The sequence below is a fragment of the Salvia miltiorrhiza genome, chromosome 3 (genome assembly GCF_028751815.1).
Source record: "Salvia miltiorrhiza cultivar Shanhuang (shh) chromosome 3, IMPLAD_Smil_shh, whole genome shotgun sequence".
Classification (NCBI taxonomy): domain Eukaryota; kingdom Viridiplantae; phylum Streptophyta; class Magnoliopsida; order Lamiales; family Lamiaceae; genus Salvia; species Salvia miltiorrhiza.
Genome location: NC_080389.1, coordinates 14,702,923 through 14,728,582, shown reverse-complemented (window position 1 = coordinate 14,728,582; position 25,660 = coordinate 14,702,923). Strand labels below are relative to the sequence as shown.

Genomic DNA, 25,660 nt, shown 5'->3' with positions numbered 1-25,660 from the left:
AAAACTCTTAATTCTTTGCATAAACAAGAAACATATATCAACAGTAAAACAAGAATAACCACCAAACAAACACAAACCCGAAATTCACATCGAAAACCATGTTCTCTTCCACAAATTCATAAAAATTAGCAAGATTTCGAGACCAAAAACTAAGCATAGAAAGACTAATCTCGCCCAATTGAAAGCATAATCACAATAAACCCCCCCCCCCCCACACACTTAAAGCATGCCATGTCCTCAGGGCACAAAAGAAATAAAAAGAGTGGAGAATACGTCCCTGATTATCGGCATTGAGAAACTGAAGCATCGTGCGAGGTGGTGAAGAGGGGAATTCGCGGTCTGTGGCAGAGTGGAGAGTTGCAGCGCTGCAGAGTAGAAAGCCAGCGCTGGCAGAGCAGCGCGGATAAGTATAGCTGTCACGACCGGCCTTAATTAAGGATAATTAATCCGGGAAAACCATGACTGGGGAAGGGAAATTAAGAAGCGGGTTTAGAAAGGGGTGCATAAAAGAATACTCAAAGAGCTTGAATACGCGTGAAATATTCCTTAAAAAGGAAAAAAAAGCATAGTTCGCATAAAAAGGGTACTCAAAGAACTTGTATACGCGTTATATTCCTTAAAAGGAAAAAGGCATCATTAGGGGCTTGGCTAAAACATTATCAGAGTTTGCAACGGAAGGCGTAACTGAAATAATCAGTGTTTACAGCGGAAAGCATAACTGTGATACATGTATGAAGACATGTATCCTTTCTGAGCCTACTTTAAGTTCGACAAAAACTCCACTCAGCAACACTTCATCGCCCATCACAGCTCAACCTGCACAAACATAAACATCGAAGGGCTAAGTACAAGAGTACTTAGTGGGCAGTTGCCAAGCATATAACATAACATCATTAACAATTTCACAATATCGCATAAGAGGCATGAGTTTCTTTCATATCCTTTGCTCATTAAACATTTCCAAATTCATAAATAGCATGAGCGCATTCTTCATCATTAACAATCATCAACACGCATCGTGTCGTGGAGAAGGCCTTCCCCAACGAACACGGGCATCGCGCCGTGAAGGGGGCCTCCCTCAGCGGTCACGGCATCGTACTATTGAGGGAGGCCTCCCCCAATAGACGCTGTAACATTGGAATACTGGCATCGCGCCGCGAGAGAGGCCTCTCTCAGCGGACACGGGCATCGCGCCGTGAGGAAGGCCCTCCTCAGCGGACACGGCATCGTACTGTTGAGGGAGGCCTCCCCCAACAGACGCAAGCATCAAACATAAGCATAAACTTATCAACGTAAAGCATTCAAGCTTAAATAAGTGTAATCAAGCGTAAATTACATAGGGCGTAAATAGTATAAACAGCATAGCGTAAATCATTTAACGTGCAGCATAATAAAGCTTAACTCATTTAAGCGTAATAAAGCATACCACACTTGAAGATCCAATTTGCATTTTAAAGCATAACACTTGCATAGCATTTTATTTACGCGTAAGAAATTGCCCACCTGATAGCAAAGTTTTGCTAAGGTACTCTAACTCCTTGTGTAGTTCTTACTCTCGCGCTTGACCTTAATCACGAGAATATAAAATAAGACATTGCCTCGAGGAAAATTCTTAATTAATGAGAAAGCGTAATTTAACTATGCATGAATCTGGTATGCATGAACTAATACTCTGAGCGATAATCGGGAATTCTACTATTAATCCTCGTTAATAGATTTAGCTAATTCTCGTCTAGCGCGGTCGAATAAAACTGTGATTCTTCCTTCCTCATCGGAATATTCTAGTCGTGAAATAAACCTCGCATTTGTACTTGATTGAAAAAGGACTAACTCGGCTTTAAACGAGGTGTGACCTTGTAGAAATTATCGGGCTTTTCGATAGAAGCATCATTATTAGCGTAACCTCAAATAATTAATAGGCTCAAAAGAGAGTAGCCAATTAATTAAATAAACCAGTGGCTTAAATAAAATAAACAATAATGGCTTGCTTTAAAGTCGGAAGTCCAAAAACATTAATTAATAAACTGGGCGGCTCATTACTGATAAATAATTGGGCTCCATCAAAAATTGATACTGCTAGGCTTAGCTCAAAGGAGTAACTTCAGCTCAAGCTTTAAAAGAATTAAAGCCCAACTTAAAAAGTCTTCGACCCAAAACAATTAAAATAGGGGTCCAAATAATAATTGAGGTTTGGACTGAAAAGAATTAATCTTAGCCCAAAAAGGCAATTTAATCGGCCCAAATGATGAATTAAACTGGCCCAACGAAATATAAATGGGACTAGAATAATAGCCCATCATAAATATGCATCAGCCCAATTCCTTAAATTAATCGAGCCCAACTTAAAATAATTCGGCCCACAATAAATTAAAAGGGAAAGCCCAATATATACTAGCCCATGTGAAATTAAGGGATATGGTTCTGGGCCCAAATTAATGGGATAACAAACAGCCCATCTAAAAAAATACTCCAAAATCGGCCCAAGCAAAGGAAATAAACTTAAGCCCAAACAATTTAAAATAAATGAAGCCCAAAGAATTAAATGAATGGCCCAAAATTTTAGCCCAACTCATTTCCTTATCTCCTCCATTCGGTCCCTCTCTTTCTTCAAAACAGACGCACGCCTCTCTCTTTTCTCTCTCAAGGAGCCGCTTGCTCCCTTCCTCAAAATCGGCGCTCGATCGGCCCTTCTTCTCCGGCCACTCAGCTGTCGTCTGCTTTGGTTAGCTTCTACCGGCGACGAGTCTTACCCCGGCGTCGTCTACGTCCTGGCGCCGTCCTCTTTCCTCCCCCAACATCGAGCCCTGATTCTCAAGGAATTATCGCTGCTGCTGCTGCTACCCTTTCGAAATTGGGCGGCCGGTCGCCGTCTGGGAGCGGCGTTGCTCCGGCCTGGAGCCGGTCGTCCTCGTTCACCTTCTCCTCCCCTCGTTTCATCTTTCAACATCCGAGACCGAGATTCAAGTTTCCTGTTCTGAAAATTCATCCGCCTCTGCCGCCGCTTCTCCGAAAATGGCGAGTGGAGTTGTTGCTGTTATCGCGCTGAGGTCCGGCGTGACAGTAGGTCTTCTAATTTCACCGTTGACGCTGTCCTAATTTCAGAAAGGAAGAGGTCGCCGCTGCCGAGCAGAATCAGTGTTTACAGCGGAAAGCATAACTCTGATAATGTTTTAGCCAAGCCCCTAATGATGCCTTTTTCCTTTTAAGGAATATAACGCGTATACAAGTTCTTTGAGTACCCTTTTTATGCGAACTATGCTTTTTTTTCCTTTTTAAGGAATATTTCACGCGTATTCAAGCTCTTTGAGTATTCTTTTATGCACCCCTTTCTAAACCCGCTTCTTAATTTCCCTTCCCCAGTCATGGTTTTCCCGGATTAATTATCCTTAATTAAGGCCGGTCGTGACAATAGCGCTGGCAGAGCAGCAGCGGTGGTGGCAGCAGCGCTGGCGCTTATTGAGAATTGCAGCGCTGAAAACAAGACATGCACACCAAGCATCATATTATCCGCAAGGCAACCGAAACTTAGGAAAAACACGAAACACACAACGAAAAACAAGGAAAGAACAAGAAAAACAAAACAAGAAAAACTTAAACAAACCAACGGTGGGTTGCCTCCCACCAAGCGCTAGTTTTAAAGTCGCCAGCCCGACTTAGCAAGTGTTATCCGAAATCAGACTCAAGCTTGAACCACTCCATTATTCGGACCATTTCATCTTCATCATCCACCACATCTACGGATCCAAAAGATAGAATTGATGGAATCATGCTTGTCCCTTTTAGACATGTGGAGTTCACCTATTTTGCATCATAGATAAATCCCTGTGTAAAATTATTGGAAAAGAACTTGTCAGAGGCAATGATATAATAGAATTGAACAACCTTAGAAATAGAGGGTGTAGAGATTTTGTTTTGCTTGGCATCGCTTAGTGTCTTGGCAAAGGCTAATTCAGGCTCTTCCAACACCTCGGTGGAATCCTCCTCCATATTTGCCACACATTCTAACTCTATCACATCCTCATCCATCAAATCGATTAGTTCATCGCCATCCGACAAAAACACAGGAACCTCCTCTTTCTCCATCTCTCATCTATCTGCTGCACTGCCTTCTCTTCCTGGCAGGGGTTCGTCAGAGATGGGCTCGTCAGAGCTGGACTGGTCAGAGCTGGGCTCGGCAGCACTGGACTGGTCAGAGGTGGAATCTGCATAGCTGGATTTGGCATTGCTGAATTCTGCAGATCTGGATTGGGCAGCGCTGAACTTGGCCGAGCTGGACTGGGCAGCACTAAACTTGGCAGGGCTGGACTGGGCAGCGCTGAATTTGGCAGGGCTGGAGTGGGCAGCGCTGGTCTGGGTAGAGCTGGACCTTGCAGGGCTGGAGTCTGCAGCGCTGGACCACCCATCCAGCAGTTTCCATACAAGATGATATTGAGCCTCTTCTGGGATTCGGTGGCGAGACGTGTCGTTAAGCACGGCCTTTGGCCACAAGTTCCGAAACCGAAAAAGGCAAAGAACAAAAAGGCACGTCCAAAGAAACAAAATAGTTCCCCGTTTCCTACTGTAAGTAAATAACACTTTAGACTACAATAACTATTTATAATTAATTAATTATTATTAATTAATTAATTTCTTTTAGCTAGAAGAAATTCGTAGCAGCGTTATGTTGGAGGAGCTGGTACGAAGTCTCCTGCCGTCCCACAAATGATATCGAATTCTACACGTTCTGGAAACACGAGTGGAAAAGGCATGGGCGCGATGTGGCGAGAAATGTCGACGGCTGGGAGTACCTACGCCTTACAGGCCGGTTTTTCGATCGCATATCCAACCGCCACGTGGCCTTCGGCTTAGATGGTCTTCTAGGCCGCGATGTTGCTCAATCCAGAGTCGATGAAGTTCTCGAAGGTTATACTTCCGGCATAAAGGTCGAGACGACAATTGTACCCATCAACGACTCTGTCGCTAAATTGACCGAGATGAAAATTTTGATTGATGAAAATGGTGCATTTATCAATCCTACTGAGGAGCATATGAAGAATCTTGGGCGAAGGTCAAATCGTTATCATAAAATTAGGCTTTGATTTTTATGTGTGTGGATGCTTGTTTTATTCTATCTTATTGTGATGGATAAGAGAGTGTGAGCTGTTGAATTGGATTCTACTGTTACTAAATTCGTGTATGTAGAACTTTTTGATTACTGCTGAGTTCTGTAGACTTAGTTTTACAGAAGCATGTCTGATATGGGTAGGTTCTTCACTTGTTTGTATTGTTTTGAGCTATTACTTGACCTTCTATACTTGTTATATTTTAGTGTTTAACCTGTTGTGTGTTACGATTTCTTTTCTGTGTGATCGGATTAAGTTACGTATATTTCATAATGATTTTTATAACAATAAATTATTCGATGTCCGATCAGTTTCACACAAACTTTATGTGATCTCATAACTACACATGAATCAAATTACTATTACATAATTAAGCCCCATCGTTGACCTTCTCCGTACGTCAAAATTAAAATTGCTGCCACTCAAGTTTTTCTAACAAAATTCCAAAATTTTAACATAATTAAAGACGACTCCGTTTATTATTTAGCAATATTCCAAAAATTCTTCTTCATTTGTCACGTGATTAATGTTACGCATCGCATATGGAGTGTGCACGTTAAAATATTCAACTAATGTGTAACCCGTCGAAATTCGACGGAAAATTATTTTAGATTATTATTTTAATTGTATGATATTTTCTTTATCTTGCGAAACTTCAACAACATTTTTTTCGATTTGTCTCAGAAGTTTGAGCATTTTTTTATATGACAAAAGTTTTTTCCTTTATTTATCTTTTTACTTTTTCACATACCACACTTAATACACAAAATACTACTAAAAAATTTCCCTTTGTTTATCTTGTGTGGATCTTTAAAGATCATTATCATCTGAAGCTTGTAAGATGATAACTAACTTTTAAACATCATCTTGTATGCAGCCTGAAAAATCTTAATAAATTTTTGTGCATTATTTCATGTCGAGCTTGCAATATCATAATTGAGTTTTGAGCATCATCTCATTTGAAATTTGAAGGAACAAAATTGAATTGTGGGCATCATCTCATTTAAAGTTTGAAATACTATAACTAAGTTCTGAAAATCATCTCGTGTGAAGTTTAAGAAATTTGGTGTGAGATTCAAATTATACTCCCTCCGTCCGCCAAAAGTGGGGCACTTTAGGTGGGCACGGGATTTAATAAAATTTGTGATGATTTTGATGTAGTGGAGAAAAGACCCCACCACTTTATGAGATATGTGGTTGAGATTGAATTTGGAGTGGATTTTTTTGTAAATAAAGAGTGTTTGGAAGGTTAAAAGATTAAAGTGGATGATGGGACTATTTCCTTAAAAGGAAAGTGGTACACTCTTTGCGGACGCCCGATATAGTAATTGTGCCCCACTTTTGGCGGACGGAGGGAGTATTAATTTATTTAATATTTTAATTGATAATTTTTCATATAAAACTCAATGTTGAATCCTGACGAGGACTATAATACCCATCAGCGATGTGCTTAGCAATACAGGGACATTTTACATGATTATTGTTATTATTATTAAGGGTAATTGCCCCTAAATACATAAATTTTCACATATTTCTGGAATTGCACACCATCTTTAGATTCTGCCCTATAATACATGAACTTTGAGATTCTTCTGTTTTTTTCCATGACACCGGAAACCACTAAATGGAGAGATGACGTGGCTGCCGGAAAACACACGTGGATTCGCCGGTGACACCATGGTCAGCTCTGCATAAGCTTGAGCATTATACAAAAATATTATTTCCTTCGTTACGCGAAGCTTGAGCAATTTCTTTTCAACACGAATTTTAGTAGTATTTTGTGTGTTAAGTGTGGTATGTAAAAAAGTGGAAAAAGTGAATAAATGAAAAAAAAAATTGCCATATAAAAAAAATATTTAAGCTTCGTGGGACAAATCGAAAAAGAATACTGTTCAAATTTCACGAAATGAAGAGAGTATCATATAATTAAAATAATAATTTAAAATAATTTTCCGTCAAATTTTGACGAATTACACGCTAATAAATTCGAATATGGGCTTAAGTTTTAGACCCGGTGGATCTGGTCTAGATCTGAATCCAAGTGAAAAAATTTGTATTTAGTCGGTCGAGATCCCATTTCATTCATAATTCCACACGTAAAATATTAACAAAATATTCATCTCATTATTTCATTTGGTCTATAGTTTTTTTGAAACGGTTATTTAAAAAAATGATATCATAATGCAAAGATGCGCACATTATATTTAATACTCCATCCGTCCACGAAAGAACTTCCTAGGAGGGAGTGGCACGCGTTTTAAGAAAAATATTATTGATTGTATTAAAAGTGGAGAAAAAGTTGTTGAGTGTATTGGGAGTGGTGAAAAGGTATTATAATTAATATTGAGAGTTATGAAAAAGTGAAAGTAAGAGTTATTATAAGTGGTGGGGTATAGTCAAAAAATAGGTAGGAAGTTCTTTTATGGACAACCCAAAAAGGAAAGATAGGAAGTTCTTTCGTGAACGGAGGGAGTATAATATAAAATGATTATCTAAAAAAATTATATTTATTAAATGTTGGCTATGCATGCAAGTTTACTGAGGGTTATTACGCAATAGGTCAAACTAAAGGGATTGGAGTGCAAAATGCCTTGAGGAGTTTGTTAGTCCGCATGAATTTGCAGGAGATGGTTGCTCAAAATGCTAGTGAGAGCATCTCCAAGGGTTCCTCTATTTTAGAGGGCCCTTCACTCTATTATAGAGTTGAAATATACAGTTTTTGAATTTTCATCTCCAACAATCAACTCTACATTTCCCTCTACAATAGAATATTCCTTTTTTATGCTCTTTAGTATTAAATTATTTTATCAATTCAATTATTATATATCATATATATTTATAAATAAATATATTTATATTCAATTAAATGTAATTAAAATTAAAATTGAAATATAAAATAATTTAAATTTTTTTAGAAAAATTAATTAATAAAGTGCTATATTTAAATATTATAGAACGATTAATTTATTTCAACAACATAAAAACTGAAATTACATAATACTCTTAGAATTAAACATTACACAATACTTAACAAAGCATCAATTACATGATAAAACTAACTAATTTTCTAAATTAGAAAACTCATCCCATATATGATCGACTAATGCATCACGAAGCGCAAAGTGAGCAACTCTATCTTTGATTTTTTTATAGCGTCCAAGAAAATGTTGGAAATGGTTTGTTTCATTTGGCATTGTTTCAACATCTGGAATTGGCACTTCTCTTGCAATTTCAATTGGTGCAGACAGGTCACGTTCATCCTCAACAATCATATTGTGCATAATAATACACGCTTTCATTATATTATCCAAATGTTTCTTTTGCCAGTAGCGAGCTGGATTTGCAACAATTGCAAATCGACTTTGAAGAACTCCGAATGCACGCTCCACATCTTTCCTACACGATTCCTGTCTCATTGCAAAAAACTTTTTTTTCACAGAGCGTGGCTCATGAAAAGTTTGTACAAGTGTGGACCACTTGGGATATATACCATCTGCTAAATAATAGCCCACATTATACTCTTTTTCTTGTATGACATAATGTGCGGGTGGAGTGATACGTCTAGCAAGGTCACTGAAAAGATGAGATCTTTCCAACACATTAATATCATTATTGGATCCTGGCATACCAAAGAATGCATGCCATATCCAAAGGTCATAATCAGCCACTATTTCAAGAATAATTGTTGGAGAGCCACTACGACCGGCATATGAGCCTACCCAACCTGTTGGACAATTTTTCCACTTCCAATGCATACAATCAAGACTACCTAACATTCCTGGAAATCCACGTTGTTTACCAATATAAAGTAGTCTAGCAACATCACTAGCATTAGGAGATCTAAGATATTGATCAGAAAATATTTTCACAATTGCACGACAGAATTTCTTGACACATTTAATTGCAGTGGACTCACCAATATTTATGTACTCGTCAGTAGCATCTGCTGGTACCCCGTATGCCAATATTCGAAAGGCAGCTGTTATTTTTTGCAGTGTGGACAAGCCCCATCTTCCTGTGCAATCCATGCGTTGCTCGAAAAAACCATTATGATTTTTGACAGCATCAACAATACGGAGGAATAGACTTCGAGACATTCCTTCGTTGAATGTTGGATTTTCAGAAAAATAGTCGTTGAAGAGACGATGAGCTGCTGCTTCTTGGTCACGATGGATTACCTTGTGACCAAGAACTGAACCTCCATGAATTTTTGTAGCATTTTGATATTCAGCCAGTTGCTACAATAAGATTTTTATTCAAAATATGTTGACCCATCAATTGATGTTCAACATCACACTCGTTGATTAATTGTTCAAGCTCATCATCAGATGAGCTTGAACTTGAATGAGAAAGTAGTGAAGAAGAACCAATATTATGATGATTCATATTTTTTAAAGCATTATTTTATAAGTGGAAGAGAAGAAATAGGTGTGGTGGTTATTGAAATCGTGTGTATGTCTTAAATAATAAAAAAAATTCAATACTATCTTATCTGAAAATCTTAAATATTGAATCGCCACCGTCCATTTAGATTTCATTAAATCTTCATCATCCACCTTATCACTCCCCTACTATACGAAAGGATTGATTTGACAACACCATTTGGTCCTACATGATATCAAATAATGCAGCTTGTGTCCTACATATCAATCTACAGTGTGTCATGCAGAAAAAGATAAAGCATCGATTCAATCAATCTCATGCAGAAAAAGATAAAGCATTTGGTCAAATAATGCAGCTTGTGTCCTACATATCAAATAATGCAGCTTCAATTCAATCACCATCGTCCAACCATATTTCATTAAATCTACACCATTTATTATTTATACCTTATCAATAAATCATCCTCTATATATATGAGCTATTTTTTCTATTTTAGCACACAATAACCCTCTTCCTTCTTTTACCAACTTGTCTTTCTTTAGCTGTTATTTCATTTTCCGTGGCTTCTTCTCGACAGCCTAATTACACAATTGATGAAGATAAACATCTTTGTCGTGTGTATTTGGAGATATCTCAAGATTCAGAAACTGGAATACACCAAAGAAAAGAAAATTTTTGGGATCGTGTTAGGGAGGTTTACAACGAGGAGAAACCCAATCCAAATATGTATACTCGAAGTTCAAGATCACTTGAAACTCGCATGCAGGTTATTTTGAGTTCGGTTTTAAAACTCAAAGGGTGTATACAACAAGTGGAATATCTAAATCCAAGTGGTTGTTCTGAAAATGATATTGTAAGTAGTAGTTATCTATACATTTTTTATAATTATTATTTGTCTTACTCATTATAACATTTTTATTCATTATGCAGTTCACTCGTGCAAAAGAATTGATGATGCTAGACACAAAATATAAGAAAGGCTTCAAGTTCGAGCATGTGTGGTCTATTATGAAAGATTATCAAAAGTTTGATTGTCCTTCACAAAACTCTCGACAACAAATGTCTGCATCTCAGTCAGATTCACTACCACAATCTCCTAGCTATCTCACCTGATGGATTGTCTAATTTTTCTATCAATTTAAGCGATGGTAGTGGCAGTGGTTCTGGATCGTCACACCGTCCAGATGGTGTGAAAAAGACCAAAAACAAAAGAAAAAAAGGTGAAGATATGTCTAATTTTTTGAAAGTAATTGAACAAGGAAATAAACGAATTGGAGATTTAATGGAAAACTCATCAACCACAAAAGAGCAAATTTTGCAACTACAAATGCAGAAGATTGAAGCAAAAAACAAAGCTACTAAAGCAAAAAAAATAAGCTATTGCATTCCAAATGTGGGAATCAGATAATAAAATTCTAATGATGGACACCGACAATATTTCTGATCCTGTTCGACAAGATTATTTCAAAAGTGAACAAGCAAAAATCATTTTTAAAAGACAACAACATTCAAGTCCATATGATGCTTTCAATATGTTTGGAGGAAATTTTCATGATTTTGGAGGATCATGAAGCGACATTGGAGGATCTGGAAGCGATGTTGGAGGATCTGGAAGTGATCTTGGACCTTACTAGCATTTATTGTATTATTAGTTTAATGTTCTTGTATTTTTATGTGGTTGTAATTTTATGCTATTGTGTTTTTATGTTGTAATTTATGTTTAATTTATGTTTTCGTAATTTTATGTTAATATGCTTTTATATTATATTTCATGTTATTGTATTTATAAATTTTATATAATATATTTTAAATATTATACTTATTTATGTTAATTTAAAAATATAAATAATATAGAGATTATTAAATTATATTTTACAGATTAAATCAAGCAAAGACAAGCATTTTCTAAAGATAAAAGAAAAAATAAGTATAATAAAACAACAAAAAAGAAAATGAAAAACAAAAAAAATAATATATACTGGATGAACAGTGCCCGCCATATCAAGCGGTGCACTGTTCACCAACTCTATTTTAAAGTGTCGTCCACGAAATTGTTGGAGAAAGCTGCCATGCCAAATTAGAGTTCAACGCCATAATACCGCCTCCCTTGGAGTTGCTCTGATTGATCCCTCAAAACGGACACGGTATATATTTGTCTCTCCCCTTGTACAGAATTTTCATTTTTTTAGTACACTTTATAGATGTGTGTGTGCGCTTAAAATTCACGGAAAAAACCATTGCCTAGCTATATTTTATTTTCTGTACTATTTTAGTATATCTAGAAAATTGTTCAATGTATATATAATCTCCATTTAGATTTCATATTTCCCAACCTAAATATACCTTTTCCAAATATATACGATATGTTGACTATGTCTATCTGTATACTTCCATACATATATAACTATATATAGAAGTATATCATAATTATATATTCTTATAATATACTATAAAATTGTAGATGATCTAATATTAATTTTATAAGTATAAATTGTAGTATTTGCTATTTTTTTTTTGTAACATACTTTAATATTGTGTACTTGCACATTAATCACACTTGATTATATATGTGAACATAAATATTCTTCTAAACTTTATAAAATCTTACATTCATTAGAAAAAAATATCATTATTGAATAAAATTCAATTTATTATAATTGAAAATAAAATAAAGGAAGCACTTTTGTTGTAACAAAATCATTTTTTTTTTCTTGCAGTGTCTCCAAATTGGTTTTATCTAAATTTAAATAAACCAACCATGCAAATTATATACAATTCTATAATGTAGCATTGTAGGCTTATATAATTTTATTTTATTTTTTTTTAAGAAAAATAGGTTTATATAATAACATTTAAAAAATTAAAATTTCATTTATATTTCGAAAAAAAGTGTGAGCTTTTAAGCAATTGAAGAAAAAAATATGTTTACTGGCTTGTAAATTACAGACATCAATATCATATATAGTCATCGACCACTTGTCGTCACAAAACACGAGAAAACAAGATGACGGTTAACATAATAAAAACAAAAAAAAGAGGTGTAACCGTGTAAGTATAGAGAAATCGCATTTTACGCAAATTTGTGCACACAATTCTCACGCTTTTTTCTGGCGAAACACAATATATAATACAAATTGGTAATTTTATCACAAATTGAAAACTAAATTTAACAGCTAGATGTGTGTGTGTGAATAACATAAAGATTAATAAAAACTAAATTGAAAACTAAATTTAATACTTCATAAATTGTCATTGTCAATTTGTAATCATAAATTTACAAATCCTATAATAATCAAAGTACGATTTATCATTTCCAATTAATCTATGCATACATCTTTGGTTTACCTCTTAAGTTATAGAAATAAATAAATAAATCTTTGGTTTCTATATAAATCATAAATTTTATGATCTCGAAAATAATTTATGATGTATTAACATAAAAAAATTATTTAAACAAAGATTAATGTAAACCAAACATGAATGATGTTAAAATAAATGAGATATCGAGTCTTTACGTATATTTTTACGATGCAATTTGGTATGTTGGAATCATTGTTTGTCCGCTCTTCTTGACTCCTTTTTATGGATCAAAATTAGGGATGTCAATGCATCCCGAAACCCGTGGGCCGACCCGAATAACCCGATAAAATTAGAGGGTTAGGATTGAAAAATTGTAACCCGAAAAAACCTCCAGCCCGATTAGCCCGCACCCGACTAACCCGGAACCCGATAGGGCTAGCCCGAAAACCCGATGGGCTGGCCCGGTGGGCTGACGGAATTGTGACTGATGCATCCAGTTACAACTTCTGCTATGTTTAGATTTATGGTATTTGCTTAAATATATATATGTAGCCTCATTAAAAAAAGTGAAATTAATTAGTTAGAATATATATATGTGTGTGTGTGCAATCTCATTAAAAAAAGTGAAATTAATTAGGATTTTTTTGTAGAAATTGATTATTAGTATCTCATTAGTTAGAAATTAATTATTAGTATCTCATTTTAAAGTGATACCAATTTTTTGTTTCTGTCAATGAGACGTGCATGGCAAATCCACTAATTATTTAGTAATAATCTAGATTGATTCTAGTGCATTGATACATGTTAAATTTTACTATCTCATTTTAATATAATTTTGTTTATGTAATCTTGAATATCTTATATTTTTGCATTTCATGCTTTGCTATATAATTTATATTTTTAATATCTATGTATATTTTATACATTAAACATTAGATCATTAGGAATAATAAAATACAAATGATAATTTTATTTTTACGCCTTTAACCTGATTAGCCCGATGGGCTAGCCCGAAACCCGAAAGTTTAGGGTTAGGGTTGAAGATTTACAACCCAAAAAAATCTCCAACTCGATTAGCCCGCACCCGACTAACCCGAAATCCGATAGGGCTAGCCCGAAAACTCGATGGACTGGCCCGATTGACATCCCTAATCAAAATCAAGAAGTCATTAATCATTGCACAGTTAAGGAACATTAAATAAAGACGCTTCACACCGTGTGTTATTTAACTTATTTTATTTTATATGTATCCTTTTTTGAGGGGACAAAGAGTTGCTTTTTAGGGGGATGCAAAGTTCCCTTCATTATTTAATTACATGTTCCAATCAGTTATTAATTCAATTCCAGACTTATGTGGATATACTATTATTCATTAATTATTAATTTTTTCAGTTTTCTGATGCGCTTGATTCTGATTCGACTTGGCTCTTGTTATTTTGTTCATGAAAACCCCTGAACTATACCCATTTTATCAAAAATACCCTAAAACTTTCGAAATGTTCTCTAAACCCTCAAACTATCAGATTTTTATCAAATACATCCTGCACCTATTTTTCGGTTACCAGAAACGTGATGTGACTCGCCGGATGTCACAATGTAATTTATATTCTATTTTTTTAAAATACATAGAAAAAACGACTTCGTTTCGTACTATATTCTATCGTGTTTATCCCTAATTCTAGGTTATTATTAGCGTGAATTTCAAACACGATATGAATGAATTTTAAATTTCAGAGTGGATTTTTTTAATGATATGGTACGAAACGACGTCGTTTTTACCATTGCATTTTAGAAAAATAGAATATAAATTACATTGTGGCATTCGGCGAGCCACATCATGATTTTGGTGACCGAAAAATAAATGCGGGATATATTTGATAAAAACCTGATAGTTTGAGGGTTTAGAGAACATTTTGAAAATTTCAGGGTATTTTTGATAAAACGGGTATACTTCAGGGGTTTTCATGATATTTACCCTTTTTTTTAATTAATTGTTTTATCAGTCGCTTGTGCTTCTGTTCGATCTTTGTCCCTAATTCGTTTTTTCCATTTATGCTTATAATAGATGGATATCCCTTTTCTTTTATCGGTACTTTTTCTATAGAATTTTCGTTAAAAAAAATTATGATGAACTTGGCCCTTAATTAACGTACAAGGGCATATTTTTGTAATTTTTTCACAAATACATACCCTTTTTTTTATGAAAACTCACATTTGCTACCTAATTAAATATGTTCTCGTATAATAGCCTCGCAAATAATACTTATTTTTATATTAATTTCTCAATTTTTTTTACTATGAATAATCAAACGAAAAACCCAATGTGCGATCCAATTTTCCAGCCTAAATTCCAGCGTCACCTTAGTTAATTTTATAGCAATTCGTATTTGAAAATTTGAATGTTGGGATCCAATTTTTACTAGTATGTTGTTATTATGCTACTTTATAGTTTTAGGTAGTACCCTGATTTTCTATATTAAATATATAAAGATATTTTTAGAATATTTAGTGGAGTTTGAAGAAATTGTTGAAATAGAAATTTTATTAAAAACGAAAAAAAGAAAAAACAGGACCAAAAAAACCAAGTGCACACAGACGCAAACAAGGGACCGGATCACAAAGGAGCCGTGAAAAAATAAAGCAAAACAGGACGAATAAAAAATCTAATGGAACGTCCTCATCCAAAGAATCTTCATCGTCCAACATATCTGCCCATTTTTCTTTAGGACGAGCAGTGTCAGTAGGATGGAGTTTGAAGAAATTGTAAACACAAAGTTTTGTATTTCAATTTATAAAATACAAAAGTGCGTTAAAAAGATAGTTTGATAGAATTCGATAGAGTTTTGCAGGTTGCGATCTCTAATCGATCCTCTGATTCTTCTCTTCCATTTTGTTCTCGAACAATCTCGAAGGTTCTTGATTTGATGACGATAAATCCAAAGGGCTTCAAACCGTGATTTTGAATTGCACGTCGAATTTGATTTGATTTGAAGAAGAACGTCCTTAGATTTTTGTAAGAACGCCTTGAAGCTTTGAAGGCTTGATCACTTGAAGATTTGAAGGCTTGATCACTTGAAGTTTTGAAGGCTTGATCACTTGAAGCTTTGAAGATCTTGATCACTTGAACTCTTGAAGCTTTCAAGATCTTGAATTCTTGAACTCTTGAAGCTTTGAAGATATCTTGAATTCTTGCAAGACTACACTTGGTAGAATTCTTTTAACTCTCCAATTCTCCTTCACTCCAACTTATGTCTTGTGAGCATCCCCAACACTCCTATTTATAGATGTAGGTGGTGGGCTTTATGGGCTTTGGGCCTCTATGCATGGGCCTTAGGGCTTTAGGTGTCCATAAGCCCATTAATTCATTTATATTAAATCTTAATTATTTCTTTATTTTAATTTAGGAATAAAATCCCATTTAATAAAATAGAAAAATATAATTGAATATTTAATCAAAATTTACACGTGTCATGATTTAATTCGACAATAATTTTTAATTGTCTACAAATTGCTCCATCGAGACTTGTTTATGGACGAAATGCCTTTGGAAATGGACGAGTCTCGAAATTCATTTCAAATAGTTTATACTCTTATTTAGGAGTTCTTCACTTGGATTTGAATTTGTAAATAGTTTATATTCGTATTTAGGAGTTCTTTATTTGATTTTGGAATTTTAAATAATTTATACTTGTATTTAGGAGTTCTTGATTTGATTTTGAAATTTTAAATAGTTTATACTCGTATTTAGGAGTGCTTGATTTGATTTTGAAATTTTAAATAGTTTATACTCGTATTTAAGAGTGCTTGATTTGATTTTGAAATTTTAAATAGTTTATACTCGTATTTAGGAGTGCTTCAATTGAAATAGATTTTTGTTTTGCTAGATTTTTTTTTCTTTTTTTCTATTAATTTAATTCATAGACTTGGACTTGCAAATTAATGCTTCACTTGGGCCATGTCCCTCAAGTCCCACTAATTAGAAAAAACTTAAATGGGCAAAAACGTGGACTACAAGTTCATCAATTAAGATAAATGGGCCTAAAGCATGTATACCCATATATCAAAGGTATGCGGCCAAATCTAATTCCAAGACTTACAGCTCGACATTTTTTTTAACTTGTTGAGAACTCTTTTTCTGCATATACTAGAGGCTCCATTAAATGCCTTATTTTAACTTTTCAGAGATCAAGACTGATTTAGACTGGCTCGTTCAAAACCCTGATTAATTACTGCTTTTAGCTTCATTTCCATATCTGTGCTTTTTATTAACTACAACTTCATTCCTTATTTAGGACTTGAAGCTGCAGGTGCAGTACTTGTAGCATTCAATGTAGTCTGTCCAAGGTTTGGCAGTTGGGCCTCAGACAACCTATTTTGAGGCATTACTTTAGCTACAGCCAAGTCTCCCCATTTTCGGCTATCTCTACGTATCAGTTCAAGGTGTGTACTGCTAAGCATTAAATGCATAGCTTTATCCTTACTTGAAGCATGTACAGCCCGTTGAGGGTAGTAGCTAGGGTTTACAGATTCTAGGGTTTCTCCTTTTCTTCTATAAATAGAGATAGCTTTTGGCTCTTGTATCCATAACTTCTTTGGCTGCCCCCATAGTAAAAACATCTCATTTCTTTATCTTCTACACTGATCTCTTTAACTCTCTTTTCGCTAGGTATAGCCTAATGGAGTAATAGAGTTCTGTCACTTCACCTTCTTCCTTAGAGTTCTCGTAGCAAATGAGGGAAAACATCGTCGTGAAGAAGGTTCGGCAAAGGTATACGACTGCTGCCTTCACGTTTCTTTTTCGAGCTTTACTTTGATATGCTTATGGTGGTTTTTTTTTTCTTGGTGTTCAGTTTATTTCACCACCGAACATGTTGGAGTGCTGCTAGTTTCGCACGGTGTCGACGAAGACTCTTAGCCGTGATGTGTTATCCGGCGGCTCGCAAAGCCCATTTTATGCATATCTAGCTTCCATCAAGGTTTCTGTTGGGATAACTTGACCAGAGAAAGGTAACTCTCATCATCTTCAAGCTTCGGTTGACATGCGTGCTTAGATTTAGGCCTTGAGTTTCACCATTAATTCTCTAGTCTTGAAACCCAAGAGAATTTTTAGAAATCTCATGCTTTTGTTAGCCTCTTCTTATTAGCCTTTTCCAGAATACCGTAGTGATATATCACAGTTTGTCATTTCATGAGTTGCATGGCTTTGTTGCTTGTATCATTTTTGCTAAATCTGCCTCTTTATCGACTTATAAAGGAAAATGCTATTTTGGTTTCTATAAAAAAACGTCTTATAGAGATTCCTCTTAAGTTCAGATTTTAGAACCACATTGAATCCCAATTTTTAGAAGTAGAAAATTGTCGATGGCCTCTAGTTGGTAGAGATTTCTCTTTACTTTGAAGTCTCTAGATTAACACTTTTTTTATTAAAAAAAAGTATTATCTTCATCATCGGCGAGATGTCTAAACTTCTCTTAACACATGAACTTCTCGCAGCATTTATCCCTTTTCCAAAATATATATTGCCTTGGCTCATTCTGAAGATTTGAAAATTTCGAGAGGGAAGCTTTGGTAGTGCAACAGCTGTAGCAGATTCCGGTGAAGGATTCGTGTTTGCCCAAAGGTGAGTTTGAATCCCCCCTCCTTTTTTTAAGAAGAAACGATCACCTATTTTTCGCAAATGTCTGCCAATTTTTGAGCTTATGTTTTAAATATGCATGACATAGGCTTCACCATTGTTGATACCCAGGTCCTTAGTTATCCAGTAGTCAAGCTTTAATGAAAATCAGACCTAGAAATCTCACATATTTCGTTAGCTTCCTTCATTCTCAACTGAATTCAAAGTCTTAGGCGTTTTTCTGAAGCATTTAGAGCATCATGCCTTGACTAAATGATTTATCTTCAACGCTTTAAGATACTTTAAAATTCAATTAAGCATTTATTCAGCATGCCGAATTACGAGCTTAGTTTTAGTTTTGCAAATTTCTGCAATTTTGTTCCTGTTCTTTCTTCAAACTCCATGTTTGCTCGTCTGTCATCATCTTAGAAATACTTGTTGGTATACTTTTCTATCTAGATGTAGGCAATATATGCTACATCTAACAGGACTTCCAACGAGACGTCGCCGTTTTTACTATATATTTTACTATATCATCCATATTTTAAAAGGGAATTGTTCTTTTTTTTATGTGGAATAAGATTTAATAATCAATTATTTGGATAGGAGTGCTAAAAATATACGTATACATACATTTTTTGTAAACCATTTCAAAAAGATTTTTAATAATCAATTAATTGGATGAGAGTTTAAGAAAGTATGAGTACATATTTACGAAATAATAAAAATTAAAAAATACATATTAAAATAACATCTTCACTATTCTATAAGTATGAGTACATGTTTACAAAATAATAGTGAAGATGTTATTTTAATATATATTTTTTAATTTTTATTATTTCGTAAACATGTACTCATACTTTCTTAAACTCTCATCCAATTAATTGATTATTAAAAATCTTTTTTAAAATGGTTAACCAAAAATGTGTATACGTACATTTTTAGTACTAATATCCAAATATTTGATTATTAAATCTTATTTCACATAAAAATAGAAAAAAGAACAATTCCCTTTTAAAATATGGATGATATAATAAAATATATAGTAAAAACGGCGACGTCCCGTTGGATGTAGCACCATATTGCCTACATCTAGAAAGAAAAGCATACCAGCAAGTATTTCTAAGATGATGACAGACGAGCACACATGGAGTTTGAAGAAAGAACAGGAATAAAATTGCAGAAATTTGCAAAACTAAACTTAAGCTCGTAATTCGGCATGTTGAATAAATGTTTAACTGAATTTCAAAATATCTTAAAGCATTGAAGATAAATCATTTAGTCAAGGCATGATGCTCTAAATGCTTTAGAAAAAAACGTAAGACTTTGAATTCAATTGACAATGAAGGAAGCTAACGAAATATGTGAGATTTCTAGGTCTTGTTTTCATTAAAGCTTGACGACTGGAAAACTAAGGACCCAGGTATCAATAATGGTGAAGCCTATTTAGCCTATGTCATGCATATTTAAAACATAAGCTCAAAAATAAGCAGTCATTTGCGAAAAATAGGTGATTGTTTCTTCTTAAAAAAATGAGGGGGGATTCAAACTCACCTTTGGGCAAACACGAATCCTTCACCGGAATCTGTTACAGCTGCTGCACTACCAAAGCTTCTCTCTCGAAATTTTCAAATCTTCGAAATGAGCCAAGGCGCGGCGCGCGTTTAACTGAGACAACGGTGGCGGCAATATATATTTTGGAAAGGGAGAAATGATGCGAGAAGTTCATGTGTAAAATAAGTTTAGACATTTCGCCGATGATGAAGATAATACTTTTTTTTAATAAAAAAATGTTATTCCAGAGACTTCAAAGTAAAGAGAAATCTCTACCCACCAGAGACCACCGACAATTTTCTACTTCTAAAAAAATGGGATTCAATGTGGTTCTAAAATCTGAACTTAAGAGGAAGATCTTATAAGACGTTTTTATTTTTATAGAAACCAATATAGCATTTTTCTTTATAAGTCGATAAAGAGGCAGATTTAGCAAAAATAATACAAGCAGCAAAGCCATGCAACTCATGAAATGACAAACTGTGATATATCACTACGGTATTCAGGAAAAGACTAATAAGAAGAGGCTAACAAAAGCATGAGATTTCTAAAAATTCTCTTAGGTTTCAAGACCAAAGAATTAATGGTGAAACCCAAGGCCTAAATCTAAGCACGCATATCAACGGGCTTTGCGAGCTGCCGGATAACACATCGCGTCTAAGAGTCTCCGTAGACAACGCGCGAAACTAGCAGCATGCCAACATGTTCGATGGTGAAATAAATTGAACACCAAGAAAAAAAACCACCATGAGCATATCAAAGTAAAGCTCGAAAAGAAAAAGAAGAAGAAACGTGAAGGCAGCAGCCGTATACCTTCACCAAACCTTCTTCACGACGATGTTTTCCTCATTTACTACGAGAACTCTAAGGAAGAAAGTGAAGTGATAGAACTCTATGACTCCATTAGGCTATATCTAGCGAAAAGAGAGCTAGAGAGATCACGGTAGAAGATAAAGAAAGGAGATTTTTTTACTATAGGGGCAGCCAAAGAGAGTATGCTGCGTTTGTTATGGATACAAGAGCCAAAAGCTATCTCTATTTATAGAAGAAAGAGATAAACCCTAGAAACTCTAAACCCTAGCTACTACCCTCAACGGGCTGTACATGCTTCAAGTAAAGGATAAAGCTATGCATTCAATGCTTAGCAGTACACACCTTGTACTGATACGCAAAGATAGCAAAAAATGGGGAGACTTGGTTGTAGCTAATGTAATGCTACAAGTATTACACCTGCTTCAAGTCCTAAATAAGGAATGAAGTTGTAGTTAATAAAAAACACAGATATGAGAATAAAGCTAACAACGGTAGTCAGGGTTTTGAACGAGCCAACCTAAATTAGTCTTGATCTCTGAAAAGTGAAAATAAGACATTTAACCACCGACGGATCTCTGTCTCCTGTTTACTTGAACTGAGGGCGTAACCCAGACAAGTTTACTTTGACCTCGGGACGCTACCCAGGCAGGCCTCATATTTCTCATGCTCTGAAACACATCCAGCCGAGCACCTTTATAACGCCTCTTAGTTAGTGCCCGATGGAGATCAACTCACCAGGTCAGCTGACGAGTATACACAATTTTCAAACAACGTGTTAGGTCATAAGAAAATCTCAATTAATTAACTTTGCGAGGTTTAAACAGAGCAAAGTGCACATAAACGTTGTATTGGATAAACAGTTTGCATTTCATTAAATAAACAATTTGCAATTCATTGAAACATTTAGAGCTTAATAACTCAATCATATTTTATACAATTGAAAAGTAAGCCCACCTGATTAGGCAAAGCCTGAAGATCGTAATCACATAAACTCATCTCGGGAAAGCATCGCTAATCCCCTTGATCTACAAAGCATACAAGAAATTCTATTCTTAATAAGCCTCTTAAATCTAATCTTAAGTCATGGTGAAGTGCTTAACATCCAATGATTTGTCACGTCGGGTTTCAAAATTTAATGAATAAATAATTGAAAACCAAATTCTCGGCTAAGGACACCAACAATATCCTTGCTCGACTTTTCTTTAATGCTTGTATTTATTAAAACCAATTTAAAATCATAAATGCTCTCATTTGCAAAAACATGCATAATGCAAATCATGTCATGCTTAAACATACACTCCCTCCGTCTACGAAAGAACTTCATATCATTTCTTTTTGGGATGTCCATAAAAGAATTTCCTACTTATTTTTGGACTATATTCCACCACTTATAATTCTCTTACTTTTCACTTTTCACAACTCTCAATATTAATTATAACATATTTTCACCACTACTAATACACTCAACTATCTTTTATTCACTCTCAATACACTCAATAATATTTTTTATTAAAACTGTGTTACTCTCTCCTAGGAAATTCTTTCATGGACGGAAAGAGTACAAGGCAGCCCAAACTCATTAAAAGAAAAGCCCAACACTTGAGCCCAACTAAAACCAATCTACCCTTCTTCAATTGACTCACGCACGCACACTCCAGACCCACTCAAATCTCTCTTTCCCGACTGAAATCGGCCGCTGCGCCGTCTCCTTCCCCGGTGAGGACAGCCACCGGTCACCCATCTCCCTCGATTTCCTCTCTCTCTCCATTGCTTCCCCTCGATTTTCATCTCTCCCTCAGACACACGCACAGTCACCGGGGCACACAGCCGCCGTCGGCTTCCCTTCGGCGAAGCAGCAGCGACGAGCTGCTGCCTCCACCTCTCCTATCCCCTGCTCCGAACAGAACGACGACGGAGCCGCCGCCGCCGCCGAGCCCTAGATCCCGAACTCAGCCACCGCCGCCCTTTCTCTACCTCTCCTTGAAGTCCGGCGACTGCACAGCCATAGGGCTGCCGCCGCAGAGCTCAGCCTCCCCCCTTTTCTCTCGACTTTCCCGGCTAACAACTAAGCAGCCCGACTCCGACACAGCAAGTCCGAAAGCAGAGAACAAAGTTGAAGGCTCCTCTTTTTTAAAAATCGATTCTTTTGAAATACGTAAACATCCAAATCCCCCTTCTCTTTTTTTTTTTATAAAAAAAGTCATGCTTTACACAGATTGTATGCATATATGTTTTCGTATAACAGTTGTAGCAGATGAATTTCAGTGAATATATGTATGCGTGTGATTCTTGATTGGGCAGCTGAGGTTGGTGTGGTTGTGAAAGTAAATGGAGATGCCTTATTCAATACTGTAAAAGCAAAGTATTGTAGTTAAAGAAAAATGAAACCTTGCGTGTTCTTGAAATGGTGGGCTCTTGTTCTGCGTTTGAAACTCCCTGGGTAGGTTGGAACGAGTGAGCAATTTGAAAGATATTGAAATCAAGAATTTCTAATTTGTTAAGCTGCTAGTGAAAATGGGAGAAATGAGTTTTTCTATGAATGTAATGACTTTGCAGAGAAGTCTAGGAGGATTAGACTGTCACTTTAGGCATGGCTGAAGCTGAAATTAGGGCTACTTGCAGAGAGTACGGTCAAAAGTGGTTGATTATTGAGTGTGAGTGAGTTGAGTGTTGATTGAACAATTAAAATTTTTCATGGTTCGCTAGTTCGTGTAAATGCTCACTCGTTCGATTTATATAAATATATGGTGCATAAGAATTTAAATAACTCAATGAATTTATAAGACTCAAATTTACAAGTTAAAAAAATGTCGAGCTGTAAGCATTGGAATTAGATTTGGCCGCATACCTTTCATATATGGGTATACATGCTATAGGCCCATTTATCTTAATTGATGAACTTGTAGTCCACGTTTTTGCCCATTTCAGTTTTTTTTAATTAGTGGACTTGAGGGGACATGGCCCAAGTGAAGCATTAATTTGCAAGCCCAAGTCTATGAATTAAATTAAATTAAAAAGAAAAAAGAAAAAAAATAATCCAGCAAAACAAAAATCTATTTCAATTGAAGCACTCCTAAATACGAGTATAAACTATTTAAAATTTCAAAATCAAATCAAGCACTCTTAAATACGAGCAGGGGCGGGGCTAGGGGGGGCTAGAGCCCCCCCCCCCAAATTTTGGATTTTTTTTTTATATGTCTAAAAATGTTGTTATTATTGTTATTATATTTGTATTTTAGTAAAAAAATGTCTAAAATTTATTGAATGCCCCAAAAAAAAATTTAGTAAATGTTGAACTATATTATCTATGAAAATGTTATTATTATATTTGTATTTTAGTAAAAAATGCCTAAATGTATTGAATGCCCCCAAAAAAATTTTTAGTAAATGTTTTGAACTATATTATCTATGAAAATGTTGTTGTTGTTATTATTATTATTATTATTATTATTATTATTATTATTATTATTATTATTATTATTATTATATTTGTATTTTAGTAAAAAATGTCTAAAATGTATTGAATGCCCCCAAAAAAAAATTTAGTAAATGTTTTGAACTATATTATCTATGAAAATGTTGTTATTATTATTATTATATTTGTATTTTAGTAAAAAAATGTCTAAAATGTATTGAATGCCCCAAAAAAAAATTTTAGTAAATGTTTTGAACTATATTATCTATGAAAATGTTGTTATTATTATTATTATATTTGAATTTTATTAAAAAAATGTCTAAAATGTATTGAATGCCCCCAAAAAAAATTTAGTAAATGTTTTGAACTATATTATCTATGAAAATGTTGTTATTATTATTATTATATTTGTATTTTAGTAAAAAATGTCTAAAATGTATTGAATGCCCCCAAAAAAAAAATTTCGGGGACTACCGCCCCCGTAACAGTTCAGCCCCCCCTCCCCCCCCAAAAAAAATCCTGGCTCCGCCACTGAATACGAGTATAAACTATTTAAAATTTCAAAATCAAATCAAGCACTCCTAAATACGAGTATAAACTATTTAAAATTCCAAAATCAAATAAAGAACTCTTAAATACGAATATAAACTATTTACAAATTCAAATCCAAGTGAAGAACTCCTAAATAAGAGCATAAACTATTTGAAATGAATTTCGACACTCCTCCATTTCCAAAGGCATTTCGTCCATAAACAAGTCTCGATTGTGCAATTTGTAGACAATTAAAAATTATCGTCGAATTAAATCATGACACGTGTAAATTTTGATTAAATATTCAATTATAATTTTCTATTTTATTAAATGGGATTTTATTCCTAAATTGAAATAGAGAAATAATTAATATTTAATATAAATGAATTAATGGGCTTATGAACACCTAAAGCCCTAAGGCACATGCATAGAGGCCCAAAGCCCATAAAGCCCACCTCCTACATCTATAAATAGGAGTGTTGGGGATGCTCACAAGACATTAGTTGGAGTGGAGGAGAATCGAAGAGCTAGAAGAATTCTATCAAGTGTAGTCTTGCAAGAATTCAAGATTTTCAAAGCTTCAAGAGTTCAAGAATTCAAGATCTTCAAATATTCAAGAATTCAAGATCTTCAGAACTTCAAGAATTCAAGATCTTCAAAGCTTCAAGTGATCAAGCCTTCAAAGCTTCAAGTAATCAAGCATTCGAATCTTCAAGATCGAAAGCTTCAAGGCGTTCTTACAAAATTCTAAGGATGTTCTTCTCCAAATCAAATCAAATTCGACGTGTAATTCAAAATCACGGCTTGAAGCCCTTTGAATTTATCGTCATCAAATCAAATGTTCCAAGAACCTTCGAGATTGTTCGAGAATAAAATGGAAGAGAAGAATCATAGGATCTAATAGAGACCGCAACCCGCAAGACTCTATGAAATTCTATCAAACTATCT

The 25,660-nt window shown here is 34.8% G+C and overlaps 1 protein-coding gene and 2 long non-coding RNA genes across 3 annotated transcripts; all 3 read right to left on the bottom strand.

The window, feature by feature from the left end:
- Nucleotides 1–584: 584 nt before the first annotated feature.
- Nucleotides 585–1,883, bottom strand: LOC131017778 (uncharacterized). The gene is made up of 2 exons (XR_009099858.1): nt 1,504–1,883; nt 585–816 (listed from the first exon to the last, which is right to left on the bottom strand). It is a non-coding gene; the product is annotated as an uncharacterized LOC131017778 (long non-coding RNA).
- A 6,165-nt stretch (nt 1,884–8,048) lies between these two features.
- Nucleotides 8,049–10,247, bottom strand: LOC131018426 (uncharacterized). The gene is made up of 3 exons (XM_057947147.1): nt 10,218–10,247; nt 8,877–9,340; nt 8,049–8,663 (listed from the first exon to the last, which is right to left on the bottom strand). The coding sequence occupies exons 1-3, from the start codon at nt 10,245–10,247 to the stop codon at nt 8,162–8,164; spliced, it is 996 nt and encodes a 331-aa protein (XP_057803130.1). The 3' UTR covers nt 8,049–8,161.
- A 10,917-nt stretch (nt 10,248–21,164) lies between these two features.
- On the bottom strand, nt 21,165–23,446 carry LOC131017776 (uncharacterized). Its single transcript, XR_009099857.1, has 3 exons — nt 23,155–23,446; nt 21,721–21,791; nt 21,165–21,509 (listed from the first exon to the last, which is right to left on the bottom strand). It is a non-coding gene; the product is annotated as an uncharacterized LOC131017776 (long non-coding RNA).
- Nucleotides 23,447–25,660: the final 2,214 nt, after the last annotated feature.